Source organism: Saccopteryx leptura, chromosome X, assembly GCF_036850995.1.
Source record: "Saccopteryx leptura isolate mSacLep1 chromosome X, mSacLep1_pri_phased_curated, whole genome shotgun sequence".
Taxonomy (NCBI): Eukaryota; Metazoa; Chordata; class Mammalia; order Chiroptera; family Emballonuridae; genus Saccopteryx; species Saccopteryx leptura.
The window spans coordinates 31,297,789-31,312,608 of NC_089516.1; the positions used below are offsets into that span (position 1 = coordinate 31,297,789).

The 14,820-nt window shown below is 40.4% G+C and overlaps 1 protein-coding gene across 6 annotated transcripts in view; it reads left to right on the top strand.

Moving 5' to 3' along the window:
- Positions 1–14,820, top strand: part of SYTL5 (synaptotagmin like 5) — a 124,853-nt gene that overhangs the window by 73,200 nt on the left and 36,833 nt on the right. For all 6 annotated transcript variants that reach the window (XM_066357128.1, XM_066357134.1, XM_066357131.1 and 3 more), the window contains one exon: positions 13,176–13,317. In XM_066357128.1, the coding sequence (XP_066213225.1) occupies positions 13,176–13,317 (142 nt within the window). The remainder of the gene's footprint in view (positions 1–13,175; positions 13,318–14,820) is intronic.

A 14,820-nucleotide genomic window follows, 5' to 3' on the forward strand; every position in this document is an offset into this window, starting at 1 on the left:
AAGGAGCCATCCCCAGCGCCCGGGCCATCCTTGCTCCAATGGAGCCTTGGCTGTGGGAGGGGAAGAGAGAGACAGAGAGGAAGGAGGGGGTGGGGTGGAGAAGCAAATGGGCACTTCCCCTATGTGCCCTGGCTGGGAATCGAACCCGGGTCCCCCGCACGCCAGGCTGACGCTCTACCGCTGAGCCAACCGGCCAGGGCCATTGATTGTTTTTTTGTTTGTTTGTTTGTTTAACCTTCTGAAAAAGAAAAATCTGTCACATACATTCCTTGTAGCTTTTAAAAATTATTAACATCATTTGAACTGCCTCAGAGAATTTTCATAAGTTCAACATTTTTTCTAGTTCAACCTCCTCTGACTTATCAGGGAGGTCAAATAAAACTCTTCTATCAGCTTGTCAAACAAAGTACAAAGGAATATAAAGGATAGTGACGAGCATAGTCATTTCATATCAGGCTTGATTTTCTTTATCTTGTTGGGGCACAGTCAAGGCTTCCTTGACTGTGCCCCAACAGTCAATTTTCAAAGGCAGCAATGAGATTAGTGTATTTTCAAAGGCAGCAATGAGAAAAAAGATCTACCTTCACATTACTCTGCATCTTTCCAATGTTAACTTCCTTTTGTTTGCTTAAAGCTGCAGTAATACTGCAAAGCCAAATAAAACTTCCTTGGGTTCTGCAAGTAGAATTATATTCTCCCTGTTATTCATTTTAAAATATAGAACAGCAAATTCCCCAGAAAAGTCACTCTTTCGCTGTTGGGACTGTTTTGTTTTGTTTTAATGGTGACTCTCCATACCTGTTATTTTCCCCCTAAAGCATTTCTGCAAATTAGTGCCACTTTATGTAAAACTGCATTAAAAAAATATATGGAAGCATAAAATAAATCATTTTTACAATACCAAAAGATCATCACTCTATTCAATATTTTCATGGCTGCCTTTATATAAAACACTTATTATAAACACTTTATATAAAAATCTTATTTTTGTTTTAGATTGTTGAATTCCTGACTCTCAGATATCAAAATTATTTAAAGATGTTAAGCAACTAGCTTTAGTGTTGCTATTTTTGCTCAGCCTCTCAAAGACTCTATGGATGAGTCATCTTGGCTTACGCTTACACTTCAGGCTAGCATTCCGAGGGACATTATATATATATATCATATATATATATGAAATATGAATTTCCTTGCTCAAAACATAAAAGGTGCCCTGGCCCAACAAACAAAATTAGATGATTTCATTTTAAATTAATTTGTTTTATAGTTACTCAATAAAAATAAGGGACAAGCTCTCCAATATCACAGCGCTTGGACCATTCTTGCAAAATTATATGCCTGGGTTTAATCCTTTTGTCTTATCTACTGCTGAGTATAAATAACTATAAAGTTATGAAGCTAAATGGACATGTTTCACCAAATACTGGTATATTGATCTAGGTGTCTCTAGTTTTTGTTGTAAAGTGGCAGGAGGTCCCTAAGTAAGTTTTATCTTTTATTTTTTGTTGTATTTTTATGTTTTTAATTTAATATATTGAGGTGACACAGGTTAACATAATTATACAGGTTTCGTGTGCCAAATTCTACAATTTTGTACACCATATTGTGTGTTCACCCTCAAGAAAAGTCTTCGTACATCACCATTTATTCTCTTTTTACTTTCCTCCATCTCCCCCAGCCAAGTCTATAAGTGTAATTGACTTTATCTTTTAAACTGTAAATAACTGAAATGGTTTACAGATGATCAGAATATAGTAGTCAGGGGTGCTTTGGCTTAAGCATGCCAAAAACAATGTTTTCCCATTAGGAAAGAGGGCAAAGATGTTTGGGAGATGAGTAGAGAAAAATGTCCTTTTACTAGAACATGCATTTATCACAATGGTGACTCATTGATAGACTGCCACAGTGAGCTGAGTTACATTATCCCCAAATTACTGCTTAGAATGTTGGGTTATGAGGTGGCCCATCTTTTCTTAACTTCTATCACCTAAAGCTGGTAACTTCTTTTGTTTTCCTGAAGCTCCAGTGATTCTGCAAAGCCAACAGTAAAACTGGCAGGTTTTCTTTGCTTTTCAGGTTTTGCAAGCAGAATTGCATTTTCTCCCGTAATTCAGTTTAGACTACAAAACAGCAAATTCCCTAAAAGAGTGTGTAAGATCCCAGTCACTGGTCTATTACCTGACCTTAGCAATTAATTTCCCTCTCTCCTCCACAATGTATATTTCTCCATGGTTCATTGCTCTTTTCCTGGAGCAGCTTGGGCATTCATTTTTAAAACTCACATCGTATCATGGTGCAGTGATATTTTATCAGATAGCTGGTTGACTTTATTTCTTTTTAGCCATGTTAAAGCAGGGAAAGGAATAAATGGGTTAGACAGGGCCCAGCAGCCTCTCAGAAGAGCATAGCAAGTGACTCTTCCCTGGTTGCTAGGGACTTAACACAGGAGGCATAGGCGATTTTAAAAGAATAGAAATGTAAAATATAGTTAATAAGCAAGAATGTCTTCAAGGCACTGATTCCAAACCCCTTTAGCTATGTGATGAGTTGCCGATGTGGTATTTGTCAGATATCTGTCTTATGTCATGCTCTCCAAGAAAAAAGACCCTCATGCTCTCCAAGAAAAAAGACCCATTGACAATGATTCCTGAGTGAGAATGATTTATTAATGAAATGATTTTAGGAGAAAACAGTAAGGAACTAAGAGAAGCAAAATAAAGTGGAAGAAGCTACACAATGTGTAGTCTCAGGTATGGTCTGAGTTTGATCCTTTCGGGGACTCTGGAGGGTATATTATATCTCTGAGTTTTTTTCATTTTGAGGAAAGACACCATTGCACTTCTGTAACAATCAGGCATTAACTCTGAATTCCCTTGGACAGAGTTGACAAATTAAAAACTGAAGATACAGGATGCCCAGATAAATTTGAATTTCAGATAAACAACCTTTTTTCCCAAGTATATCCCATGAAATATTATTTTCAATCATACACTATATAAAATTAGTATATTTTATTTATTTATTTATTTGTTTGTTTGTTTTGTATTTTTCTGAAGTGAGAAGCCGGGAGGCAGAGAGACAGACTCCCGCATGCGTCTGACCAGGATCCACCTGGCAAGCCCACTAGGGGGTGATGCTCTGCCAATCAGGGCTGTTGCTCTGTTGCAACTGCAGCCATTCTAGTACCTGAGGCAAAAGCCATGGAGGCATCCTCAATGCCCAGGCCAACTTTGCTCCAATGGAGTCTTGGCTGCAGGAGGGGAAGAGAGAGACAGAGAGGAAGGAGAGGGGGGCAGGTAGAGAAGCAGATGGTCACTTCTCTTGTGTGCCCTGGCTGGGAATTGAACCTGAGACTTCCACACACAAGGCCAATGCTCTTCCACTGAGCCAGCTGGCCAGGGCTCAGATTTTTTTTTAATTTATTTTTTATTAAATTTATTGGGATGATATTGGTTAATAAGACCAATGCTGGGCCAATGCTCTACGACTGAGCCAACCAACCAGGGCAGTAAATTTTATACTAAAACTTAGTTATTGTTTATCTGAAATTCAAATTTAATTGGGAGTTTTGTATATTTTTTACAACAATAATTGGGAGACACACTCCGAGGCAAGTTAGCTCATGATATAGATAGCTTTGGATACCTTGATACACTGATAATTTTTGTCTTATAAGCAACATAGCATCCCAGGTATAACAAGTGTTTAGCAAATCTGAACTATTGAAAACAGAGTAAGTGCTTGTTCCATTTACTTACTGAAAGCTAACTTCTGCTAAACACATCCTTTCTTTGGTGTCTATAGGTGAAGACAATTGGCTTTATTTTTTCATCCTGACTTCTAACCCACACAAAGTTTTCCATGGCTACTGACCTCTCCTCCAAGTTGCTTTCAACCATTATTTAGATGCAAGATGTGGATCAGAATTTTATTGTGATGGCAAAAGAGCAAAATATTATCACACTGAGAGTTCTTGCTGTTCTTAACTTTTTTCTTCATACAGTCACAGTCTTCTTATGGTGATTACATCTTCCATTTTTCTTTTCTTCTTTTTCCAAGTGAGAGGAGGGGAGATAGAGAAACAGAATCCCGCATGCACCCTGACCAGAATCCACCCAGAAACCCTCATCTGAGCCTGATGCTCTGCCCATCTGTGACCATGCTCACAACTGGGCTATTTTTAGCACCTGAGGTTCAGGCTCCAGGGAGCTATCCTCAGCACCCAGGTCCAATGCACTCAAATCAATCAAGCCATGGCTGTGGGAGGAGAAGAAAGAGAGAAAGAGAAGAAGGAGGGAGAAGGGAGGAGAAGCAGAGGTTCGCTTCTCCTGTGTGCCCTGACTGAAAATGGAACCTAAACTTTTGTGTATGAGATGATGCTCTAACCAACAAAGTTACATTTTTAAACCACCAAACAAATCAGCCTTTGTTTTAGTAAATCAAATTATAAAGATTCTTTATATAATTAACAATAAAACTCATTGAACAAAATTCCACTGAGCACCCATCACATTGTGACATTTTTGTCCTTATAAGAAAAAGGAAAAGGAAGGAGATTATGTGTAATTAAGCCAGAGAAACCCAGTGGCTGCAGAGGAAACTGCAGCTAAAGAAGCTACCTGATGAATTTCTGCTTCTTCCTCATTTCTCTACTTCCCTAATTCTGCATTCAAGAGTTTTCTGTGATTGTTCACATGTGCCTAAGTATAACACCATATACACCCATACATATACACACATAAATATCCATGCACTTAATACTGGAAATTTATTCCTTTAGGATGTGTTCACTTCTCTGATGAGTTGTTGTTGTATTTTTAATTTAGAGACCCATTCCTGCGTGTTTGTTGGCCTGTTTGCATAAGAATACACACAGGGATCAACACACTTTTTCTCTATAGGTATTTATAGAGAATAAATATTTTTGGCTTTGTGGCCCACATGTTCTCTTTATCAACTACCCCACTCTGCTATTGGAATATGAAAGCAGCTATAGACAATTCATAATTCTAGCACTAAATTTTGAATTTCACATCATTTTCACATATCCCAACATTTTTTTTTTTTACTTTTTCAACCACATTAAATTGTAGAAACCACTTTTAGCTCATGGGCTGTACAAAAACAGTTGGTGGGCCCAATTCAATCCATGAACCATGGTTTACCACTTCATGGTACCACATGCACTCACTAATACAGGAAGTGTTCTTATACTTATCACCTTTTGATTCATGAGGACAGCATAGCTCTCTTAATGTGAGCACTGTACTAAATAGAGAAAATAATGGTATGAGAGGAGGAGGCAATGCAGATGGTGAGATATCTGAGCTCAATGAATTTTGACTAATCTACATTCAGCTCAGTGTTTCTAAACCTTGGCTGTATATTGGAATCATGGGGCAGGGGGAATTGTGGAGTTGAAACGTGTTTAAGCCTAGATCCCAGAAAATCTAATGTAATTAATTTCAGGTAAAGCCTGGGCATGGGGATTTTTTAAATCTCTCCCTGTGTTCCTGATGTACAGTTAAGGGTGAAGGCCACCCATTTCCCATAAGACTGTTGCCAAAGACTATAGCATTTTGGGATCACCAATGAGTGGAAGGTTGAGCTATGTTAAACATTTCCCTTTTCTTTCTTACTTTTTACATCTCTTTCATTTTAACAGGCTTGCCTCACTTTCTAACTACAACCTCCCTTGCTTGTCTTTCTTATATATTCATTTCAGGTCTGAAATAACTAAAATAAGTCAGGAAATCTTATAAACCACAGAAATAATATCATGTAGTTTATGTCATGCTACTCACTAGCTTCATTGTCCCAATGAGTGTTAGGATCTCTCAGGTTAATGCTGCCTTCTTCTGATCTTTTTCCCCCCGAAGTTAGAAGCAGGGAGGCAATCAGACATACCCCTGCATGCACCCAATTGGGATCCACCCAGCATGCCCACCAGGGGGTGATGTTCTGCCCATCTGGGGTGTTGCTCCGTTGTGGCTGGAGCCATTCTAGCACCTGAGACAGAGGCCATGGAGCCATCCTCAGCACCTGGGCCAACTTTGCTCCAATGGAGCCTTGGCTGCTGGAGGGGAAGAGAGAGATAGAGAGGAAGGATAGGGGAAAGGGTGGAGAAGCAGATGGGTGCTTCTCCTATGTGCCCTGACCAGGAATCAAACCCAGGACTTCCACACACCAGGCCAATGCTCTACTGCTTAGCCAACTGACCAAGGCTTCTCCTGATCTTTATTAGGGCAGAGCTTGTTTAACTATGTAGGCATATGTTCAACATTTTCAGCCCACTCTGGGAAGGTTGCATCATGAAAAATTCTTTCCATGCTACAATTCCCAGGAGATCATTGTGTTAACTAGAAAGGCAGCTCATTAAATTATAGTATCTGTTCCTTGTCCTTGGATCCTTTCTCTAGAAATGGATATATTAAGGAAGACATTATCAAGATTTTGGGTCAGCATGAAATTAGAGATAAAATGAAAGACTTTATTTCATAAGTTAAAGTAAATGAGACTCTTTCCTACTCTTGGAAATGTGTCTTTCAAGTAATCCAGAATATCTAACCTCCCCGGACAGTGCCATAACCTTACAGTTTGGACTCTATTAAGACAAAGTAAATGTATCTCTGTCTTGACAGTTGTTTCTTAAACAAATTTTAATTTGAAGTTTTGTTGGGAAAGATTTTTAATATTTATATTTTAAGTATCAATAACATATCTGAATAAAAAATAGTTCTTTCTTCATTGAACTTTAAACTTCTCTAATTTAGACTTGATGAAACTTTTATCCTTTTGCTATTTTAGTGGAGAAGGTTCATGTACTTTATATCATATTTTACATGACATCTAAAAGAGTTGCCACCCAAATATTTATGATATTCTTCCTGATTACATTAAATATTTTTAGCTTAATCAACTGAAACATCCAACTCAAAGGAAAATAATTTTGAGAAGCCCAGAGTAAATTTCAAGGACAAATGTGAAAATATATGTCTATTTTGACATAATGCTTCTGGCAACAACTGTTTTTAGTAGCTAACTTACAATCACAAGAATGTTTTCCTTATTACAGGATAGCCTTTTGAATGGCATTACCACAATTAATCAGTTTCCACCAGAGGTTCTACTTAAGTAGGTCTTTTAATTCTAGTAAAGACAATTTGTAATGGGGGCTTTTTCAGACCTGCTTGGGTTAGGGAGAACCTTTAACACAGACACAAGCTGAAAAATCCACATGTGTCCTTATGGATCGTAACTTCTTATTTCTGAAAAATTCACTCTTAGCTTTTCTTTTATTTATTTTATTTTTTTTATTTTTCTGAAGCTGGAAACGGGGAGAGACAGTCAGACTCCTGCATGCGCCCGACCGGGATCCACCCGGCACGCCCACCAGGGGGCGACGCTCTACCCACCAGGGGGCGATGCTCTGCCTCTCTGGGGCGTCGCTCTGTTGCGACCAGAGCCGCTCTAGCGCCTGGGGCAGAGGCCAAGGAGCCATCCCCAGCACCCGGGCCATCCTTGCTCCAATGGAGCCTCGGCTGCAGGAGGGGAAGAGAGAGACAGAGAGGAAGGAGAGGGGGAGGGGTGGAGAAGCAGATGGGCACCTCTCCTGTGTGCCCTGGCCGGGAATTGAACCCAGGACTTCTGCACGCCAGGCCGACACTCTACCACTGAGCCAACCGGCCAGGGCCAGCTTTTCTTTTTTAAAGAAGATTTTACTGGCCCTGGCTGGATTTCTCAGTGGATAGAGCAGGCATGGCCAACATAAGGCCCGGCCCGGGGGCCAGATTCGGCCTGTGTAATGAGTTTATGTGGCCCACGATTAAATTTTTAATATTTTCTTTACGATGCACTGTGGAAATGAAATAAGTGGTACTTTTAAATCATAATACGTAAACTACAATATCTAACCATTGTACAACAATGAAAGTTAAAATCTCAGCTACTCAGAAGTGGAAGCGTCTTTAATTATGGGAAATCAAGACATTTGAGAAGATAGTGATATGCGGAAAAGAATTCCGCGTATGACTAATCTAGGGTTAACTTCCAATAATTTGGTTGAATGGATTCGCGATACTTCTTTGTTTTTTAAAAACATTCCATTATAAAGATTTACAACTTTTGCACTCGTCTGCAATTTTTATAAGCAATTGAATAATGGAAAATATGGAAATTTAGAAAAACTTGCCAAGGAATATTTAGTAATCTTCAGCTCAACTTATATTTGTGAACAAAATTTTCTTTAATGAATCTAAATTAAAGTACAACAAGATCAAGGTTGAATGATTTACATTTGGAGGCTGTGTTAAGAATAGCTACTACAAGTATAGAGCCAGATATTAAAAAAATAATAGGCGATGCAAAGCGCCTCAACACATCACATTAGTTTTATTGTTAATTTGTTGTACTAAATTACTTACATTTATTCATAAACAAATTACATAATAAAATTTTGTTTACTTAAACAAATATAGATGTCCCGGGTTTGATTTTGGTCAGGGCACACAAAAGAAGCAACCATCTACTTCCCTCCCCTGCCCTCTCTCCCATCTCTCCCTCTTCCCCTCTTGTAGCCAGTGGCTTGATTGGTTAAAGCATTGGCCCTGAGTGCTAAGGATAGCTCTGTTGGTCCCAGCTTCAGCCTCAGGCACTAAAAATAGCTTGGTTGAGCATCAGTCCCAGACAGGGCTTTCAAGGTGGATCTGGGTTGGGGTGCATGCATGATTATGTTTCACTATCTCCCCTCCTCTTATAAAAATATTACCTGAAACAGTAGGGAGCTAAGTTTTTCAGATAATATTGTTCTAAGAGTAGAAAACCGATAGTCACAGCACAGCATTACTGGGTAGGTCACTAAGTCACTTCTAAATGGGACTTCTGAGAGGAGCAGAATCACTTGGAAAGGTATGAATATAGTTAACTGTTGTGAAATGTAGAAATGTAGCACCTCAGGTAGGAGGACTCAGGAAAATCACCAAAGAACTTAGAATTTATTTAATCACAAAATTTTATTCTCTAGTCAGAATTAAAAGACCCTCCTATCAGAGTCTATAGTACTCTGATTCTTTATTCAGAGTGTCATCTCTAGAAAGACAAAGCCAGACTGTTTCTATGTAGCACCAAAGGCATGCTAGCAGAGAATTTTCATACTTCTTTTAATTCCAAGACACTAGCCCCCAGCTCTCTGACCTTTTGATTATCTTCTGGATAGCTCACTCTATCAGTGTAGAACCTACTTGGTTGTGACAAGTTGATCTTGGTGAAATGATGACTAAACAGTATAAGAAACTAAGCTTTGGGTAGGCAGAAAATTCTCAATTTTTCTCCTGATTTTGTCATGTACTGACTCTGTAACATTATGGTAGTGGTGGTGTAGTATGATGTGGTGTGTGTGTGTGTGTGTGTGTGTGTGTGTGTGTGTGTGTGTGTACACACACTTGCATGCATAGAACAATTGTTAAGCTTCTCCAAGACTTAGTTTCTTCATCTTTAAAACAGGGACATGAATACCTTTTTCTTAAAACAAGAATGTTGATGAATGGAAAGTGTCTAATATCTAGAAAATACTTGGTAAATTCAGTTGCTATTTGCATAATTATTAGCGTGGCAGGGCATATTTGACTTTGGTGGCTTTTCTGGTGCACAGTCTTGAAAAAACTGATGAGCTATGGGTGACAGCTCTGATGGTCACTGATGATTCTTTCTTCTGCCAGATTTACCTTCTAGTAATTACACATACATAGTGTTGGGCAGATAAAATATATTATGCTCACTTTGTTAAAGATGGCACTGCCCATGTGGAATCCCATTGCCCAGGTGATAATATTAGCTGCCCTTCTTGCTTGGGATGAGCATGATTATGTTAATATGTGTTGGGGGAGGGCTTTCATGCCAAAAGATTTTAAAAGGAAGAGAGATCACGTTGTTTCAGGAGAAGAGTGATTACATTCTGTCATGCTAGAGGAGAGCAGAGAAATGTCACGTGGAGAAGAGGAGAAGGAACCAAAATGGCAGAGTGCTGAAGGAGAAGCCAGTTAGCACAGAGTTTGTACAGAGAGAAGGAGATGAGAAACAGAGGTGAATAAGGCTGGTGATCTAGAAACCTTTGATTCTAGGTAACTCGGATAAGTTAGTGGTTTTGGGAGCCCTGAATGGAAAGGGAAGTGTTTTCCCACTGTGTTTATTTCTTGCCTGCTGGGTGCAAACTAGGATTAAAGGTGATGGCTCACCAGTTTTTGGCTCTGTTGTTTCATTATCATCTGTCTGAATCTAATGTGAACCTGCACTGGCCAGGCAGCTGTGATGGTGGCTGTGGCTACTGGCTTTACATTTGGCATAGTCTGTGGCAGGATTCGGAATTTGGTATGGAGCCACCACCACCTTTGAGCAGTGGAGTAGAGGACTGGCTGCTGTTATGGTTCCCCATGGCTGTCCTTTTGGGGACCATAGGCTGGCTGACTTTTACAGCCATGCATGAGAAACCAAGAGCTCTGTAGAAGAGGCTGCCCAGGACCTGCAAACCGAGCAGTGGAAGGAGCTTGAGCAAACGTGGGAAAAAGAGATGCCGACCCTGGAGCTGGAGCAAGCACCAGAGGAGGCTGACCAGGTTTGTGAGACTCAGCTGGAAATGGAGCAGCCGCTCGAGAAGAAATCACAAGTGTGTGAGTTGCAGATTGCCCTGGACATTGTGGAGAGCCAGCAGCGGCAGGGGGTCGGAGCTAAGGCGAGGGCTCAAAGCCCATGGAGCAGAAGGCGGTGGAAGCCCAGGGCTCAAGCCCGGAAGCAGGAGCTGATGTTTTCAGTTCCTCTTTGGAAGATGAGGAGAATCAGGCTGGAGTTGTGATCTGCAGTCTCCAGAAGATGAGAACCCAGCAGCAAGGAGTATTTACTATGCCCCTGGTAGGTCTGCGATTTGGGGGCATAGAGGTGAATGCCATCAAGTTCTCCAGAGCCGAGATGGAAATACTGACTGCCATTGCCATGTGCTCCTCTTTGGGATAGTGTAAGACCCGCCAGGATGGCAGGGATGAGGTGGGTGGCTAAGGCCTCATGTGCGTGGACTGATTCCTGGACTATGACCGGAGTGAGCACTGGCACCTTTACTGGATGGACTTACGGATTTTGGACAATGTGAAATACCCTGATGGGATGGGGGTGGCTTTACTGGAAGCACTCCCCTGCCCCAGGAAGCTTTTCCCATGGCTAGAAAGAAGGCCGAGGACATTTTGCACTTTTGGCAAAGTGCTCAGAGACTGCTGAAGTGTACCTCTGTAATTGTTGAAATTGTATGATTTGTCATGTTGTTGCAATTTGTGTAATGTGCCCAATTTCCTTGCACAGGGATGCCGGTGGTGTAGATTGTGGGTAGTAAAGTGAGCATAGGGATGGATTGTTGGGCAGATAAAATATATTATGCTCACTTTGTTAAAGATGGCGCTGCCCACGTAGAAGCCTGTCGTCCAGGTGATAATATTAGTTGCCCTTCTTGCTTGGGATGGGCATGATTATGTTAATATGTGTTGGGGGAGGTCTTTCATGCCAAAAGGTTTTAAAAGGAAGAGAGATCACGTTGTTTGAGGAGAAGAGTGATTACATTCTAGGAGGAGCCCATGCTAGAGGAGAGCAGAGAAAGGCCACATGGAGGAGAGGAGAAGCAGCCAAGATGGTGAGGTGCTGAAGGAGAAGCCAGTTTGTGCAGAGAGATGGGAAACAGAAGTGAATAAGGCTAATGAGCTAGAAACCTTTGATTCTAGGAAACTCAGATAAGTCGGTAGCTTTGTGAGCACTGAATAGAAAGGGAAGTGTTTTCCCAGTGTATGTTACTTTCCTTCTGGGTGCAAGCTAGGATTAAAAGTAATGGCCCACCAGTTCTTGGCTCCGTTGTTTCATTACTGTCTGTCTGAATCTAATGCAAACCTGCATGGGCCAGGTGGCTGTGATGGTGGCCGCGGCAACTGGCTTTACACATAGTCAGAACTTCTTTTTAAAAAACAAAAACAAAAACAAACCAGCCTTTCTTTTTCCTGCATCTTTTTTGGTTGGCTGAAATATAAGCCCTAATTAGTATCATTGCTGTGCTTTTACAATAATATATTTATTGTTATAGGTACACTTATAACTTATTAAAATAATAACTGAAAGATCAAAATACATAAGGCCTTATATTTTACTACAACATATTTTGTGCTCACAGAGGGTATATAATAAAATAAGAATACTCTCTTCAACTCTAGTTTGTCAAAACTTACATTAATTATAAATCTCTATTTATGAAAAAAAATCTGTGATCGCCTTAAGGTCAGGGATTGTTTTTTCATTTATCATTATTGAATGGTATAGAATCAGTTTTAGCAAATGTGAAAGTGAGTAAAGCAAATTTATCAAATGTCATTTTCATACCACATTTATTAACTGTGCACCATGTGTCAGTCACTAAACACAGAAATAAAATATAATTCCAATGATTAAATATGTACCAAGTACCTCCTTTGCACCAAGGCATTATGAAGGTACTGGAGATATCATGGTAAATGCATCGTGAACTCTGTCCCCAAGGAGTTCACAGTTGAAAGAGGAATCCAGGCCTACATATGTGGATTAATTAGAGGGCCAAACAAGGCATTGTGTAGTCAAGTGCTACATAGTTTGGCAAAGACTATAAGTCAGTAGGAATTGAGTAGAGCAGAGTTTGTCAAGGCCTGTTATTGACAAGAAAGTTCTGGTGGGAGAAAATGGACTTCATATAAGCATTGAAGGATGGGAAATATTTGTATGAACAAAGAGTAACAAATAAAGCATTTCAGGTGGGGAGAATGTGAGGAAAAGTCTTAGAGGTAGAAGCATAACCATGGGCATGGTGAGTTTATAATATAGTAAGGAACTTGGACAAGCTGGGAGAATGCTGGTGAGCAGTGAGAAGTATAGTTAGAAGAATAGAGTGAAGCTCAATGACAGAGACCCTATAGTCAGACAAATGAGGTTGAACCTACTGATCCCCTGAAGGTCTTTGTGGAGGGGTATGCCATGATAGTACATGACCAGTTCCAATGTGGCTCTGGTGTAATTAATATGGTTCATGTGTCATTGTTATTATTTTTGTAAGCTTTTCTCCAACTTTTTCTTTGGTTGCTACTCTGTTTCCATGTTAATTCAGATTTTTTTTTCTCATTTAGAGGAAGCACTGGTTCATCAGATCTTAATGATCAAGATGTTGGTCCTGGGACCCCGAAAATCAGCCAGAGCAGTGGTATGATCCCAGTCATTCAGAGGTCACCAGCCCCAAGTACACGCAGCACGACCTCAGTCAGCAGTAGAGTAAGTACACAAATGTGAAGGAATATCAGGCATCTGGGACTCGACCTCACCACCATGGCATGACTGGGTTTCAGCTCTCTGTATCTCAGTACATGTTGTTTACAATGATTAATGATAGAAACTTCTTTTTTGTGTGTGTGTGTGTATTTTTCTGAAGTTGGAAACGGGGAGGCAGTCAGACAGACTCCCGCATGCGCCCGACTGGGATCCACCCGGCATGCCCACCAGGGGGCGATGCTCTGCCCATCTGGGGTGTTGCTCTGTTGCGACTAGAGCCATTCTAGTGCCTGAGGCAGAGACCATGAAGCCATCCTCAGAGCCCGGGCCAACTTTGCTCCAATGGAGCCTCGGCTGCAGGAGGGGAAGAGAGAGACAGAGAGGAAGGAGAGGGGGAGGGATGGAGAAGCAGATGGGTGCTTCTCCTGTATGCCCTGGCCGGGAATCGAACCCGGGACTCCTGCACACCAGGCCGACACTCTACCACTGAGCCAACTGGCCAGGGCCTGGTAGAAACTTCTTTATCAAGAAGTAACCTCTTGCATCCTTAGCTCCCGGCAAAAAGTCTACAGTAAGAAGGAGAGGGAAGCAACAGGTTTAAAGGTGTGATTTGTATGATAGGGATTTAAATAGTTATATGGCTTAAAGAAAATATAAATAATTTTTAGATGTCTTTGATTTTGATCATCCATGTTACTTCTCAAGATGTTGACTGCACTAAAATTTTTCAAACTGATTTAAATCAGGAAAAATAGAATCTTGAAATCCTTTTTTAGTTTTCTATACATTTTTTAAAATAAATGATCAGTGAATATAAAGACTTAAAGTCTATTATATATGTATATATAATATATCATATATAATATGGAAACTGTTCCTTTGAATAAACATCTCCTAATTTTAAATACTATAGTATTTTGAGTCAGCCAATATTTAATGAGGGCCTGATATATGCCATGCTGTTCATACAAAGACTTGAAGGAAGTGAAAGAATTAGCCATGCAGTAGTCTAGGGCCAATAATTCCTCCAGGTGGGGACAGCACTGACATTTCGCAGGTGCATTGCCAGATGGCTATTCCAATTACTTATAACCCTCATCTTGAAAAATCAGTATCTTTTTTTCAACCAGTGTGTAAAATATCTCTAATGCCCCTGGAGGAAGAGCCAGTGCAAATATTCTGGGGTTTGAGCATGCCTGGTATATTCAAGGAAGAGCAAGATAACCCATGTGGCCGTTGTTAGTGAATGAAGGGAGGAGTACTAGGAAATGAGTTCAGAGAGGTAATAAGGCCAGATAGGACCTTGTAGATCACTATACGCACTTTGGCATTTACTCCGGATAAGATTAGGTAGTTAGAGGGTTTGAGTAGAAGAACGACATAATCTGGCTTATTTTTATACATGATTTTAGGGCTGTGTTAAGAAGCAACTGTAGGCCTGACCTGTTGTGGAGCAGTGGATAAGGTGTCGACCTGGAATGCTGAGGTCATCGGTTCGAAACCCTG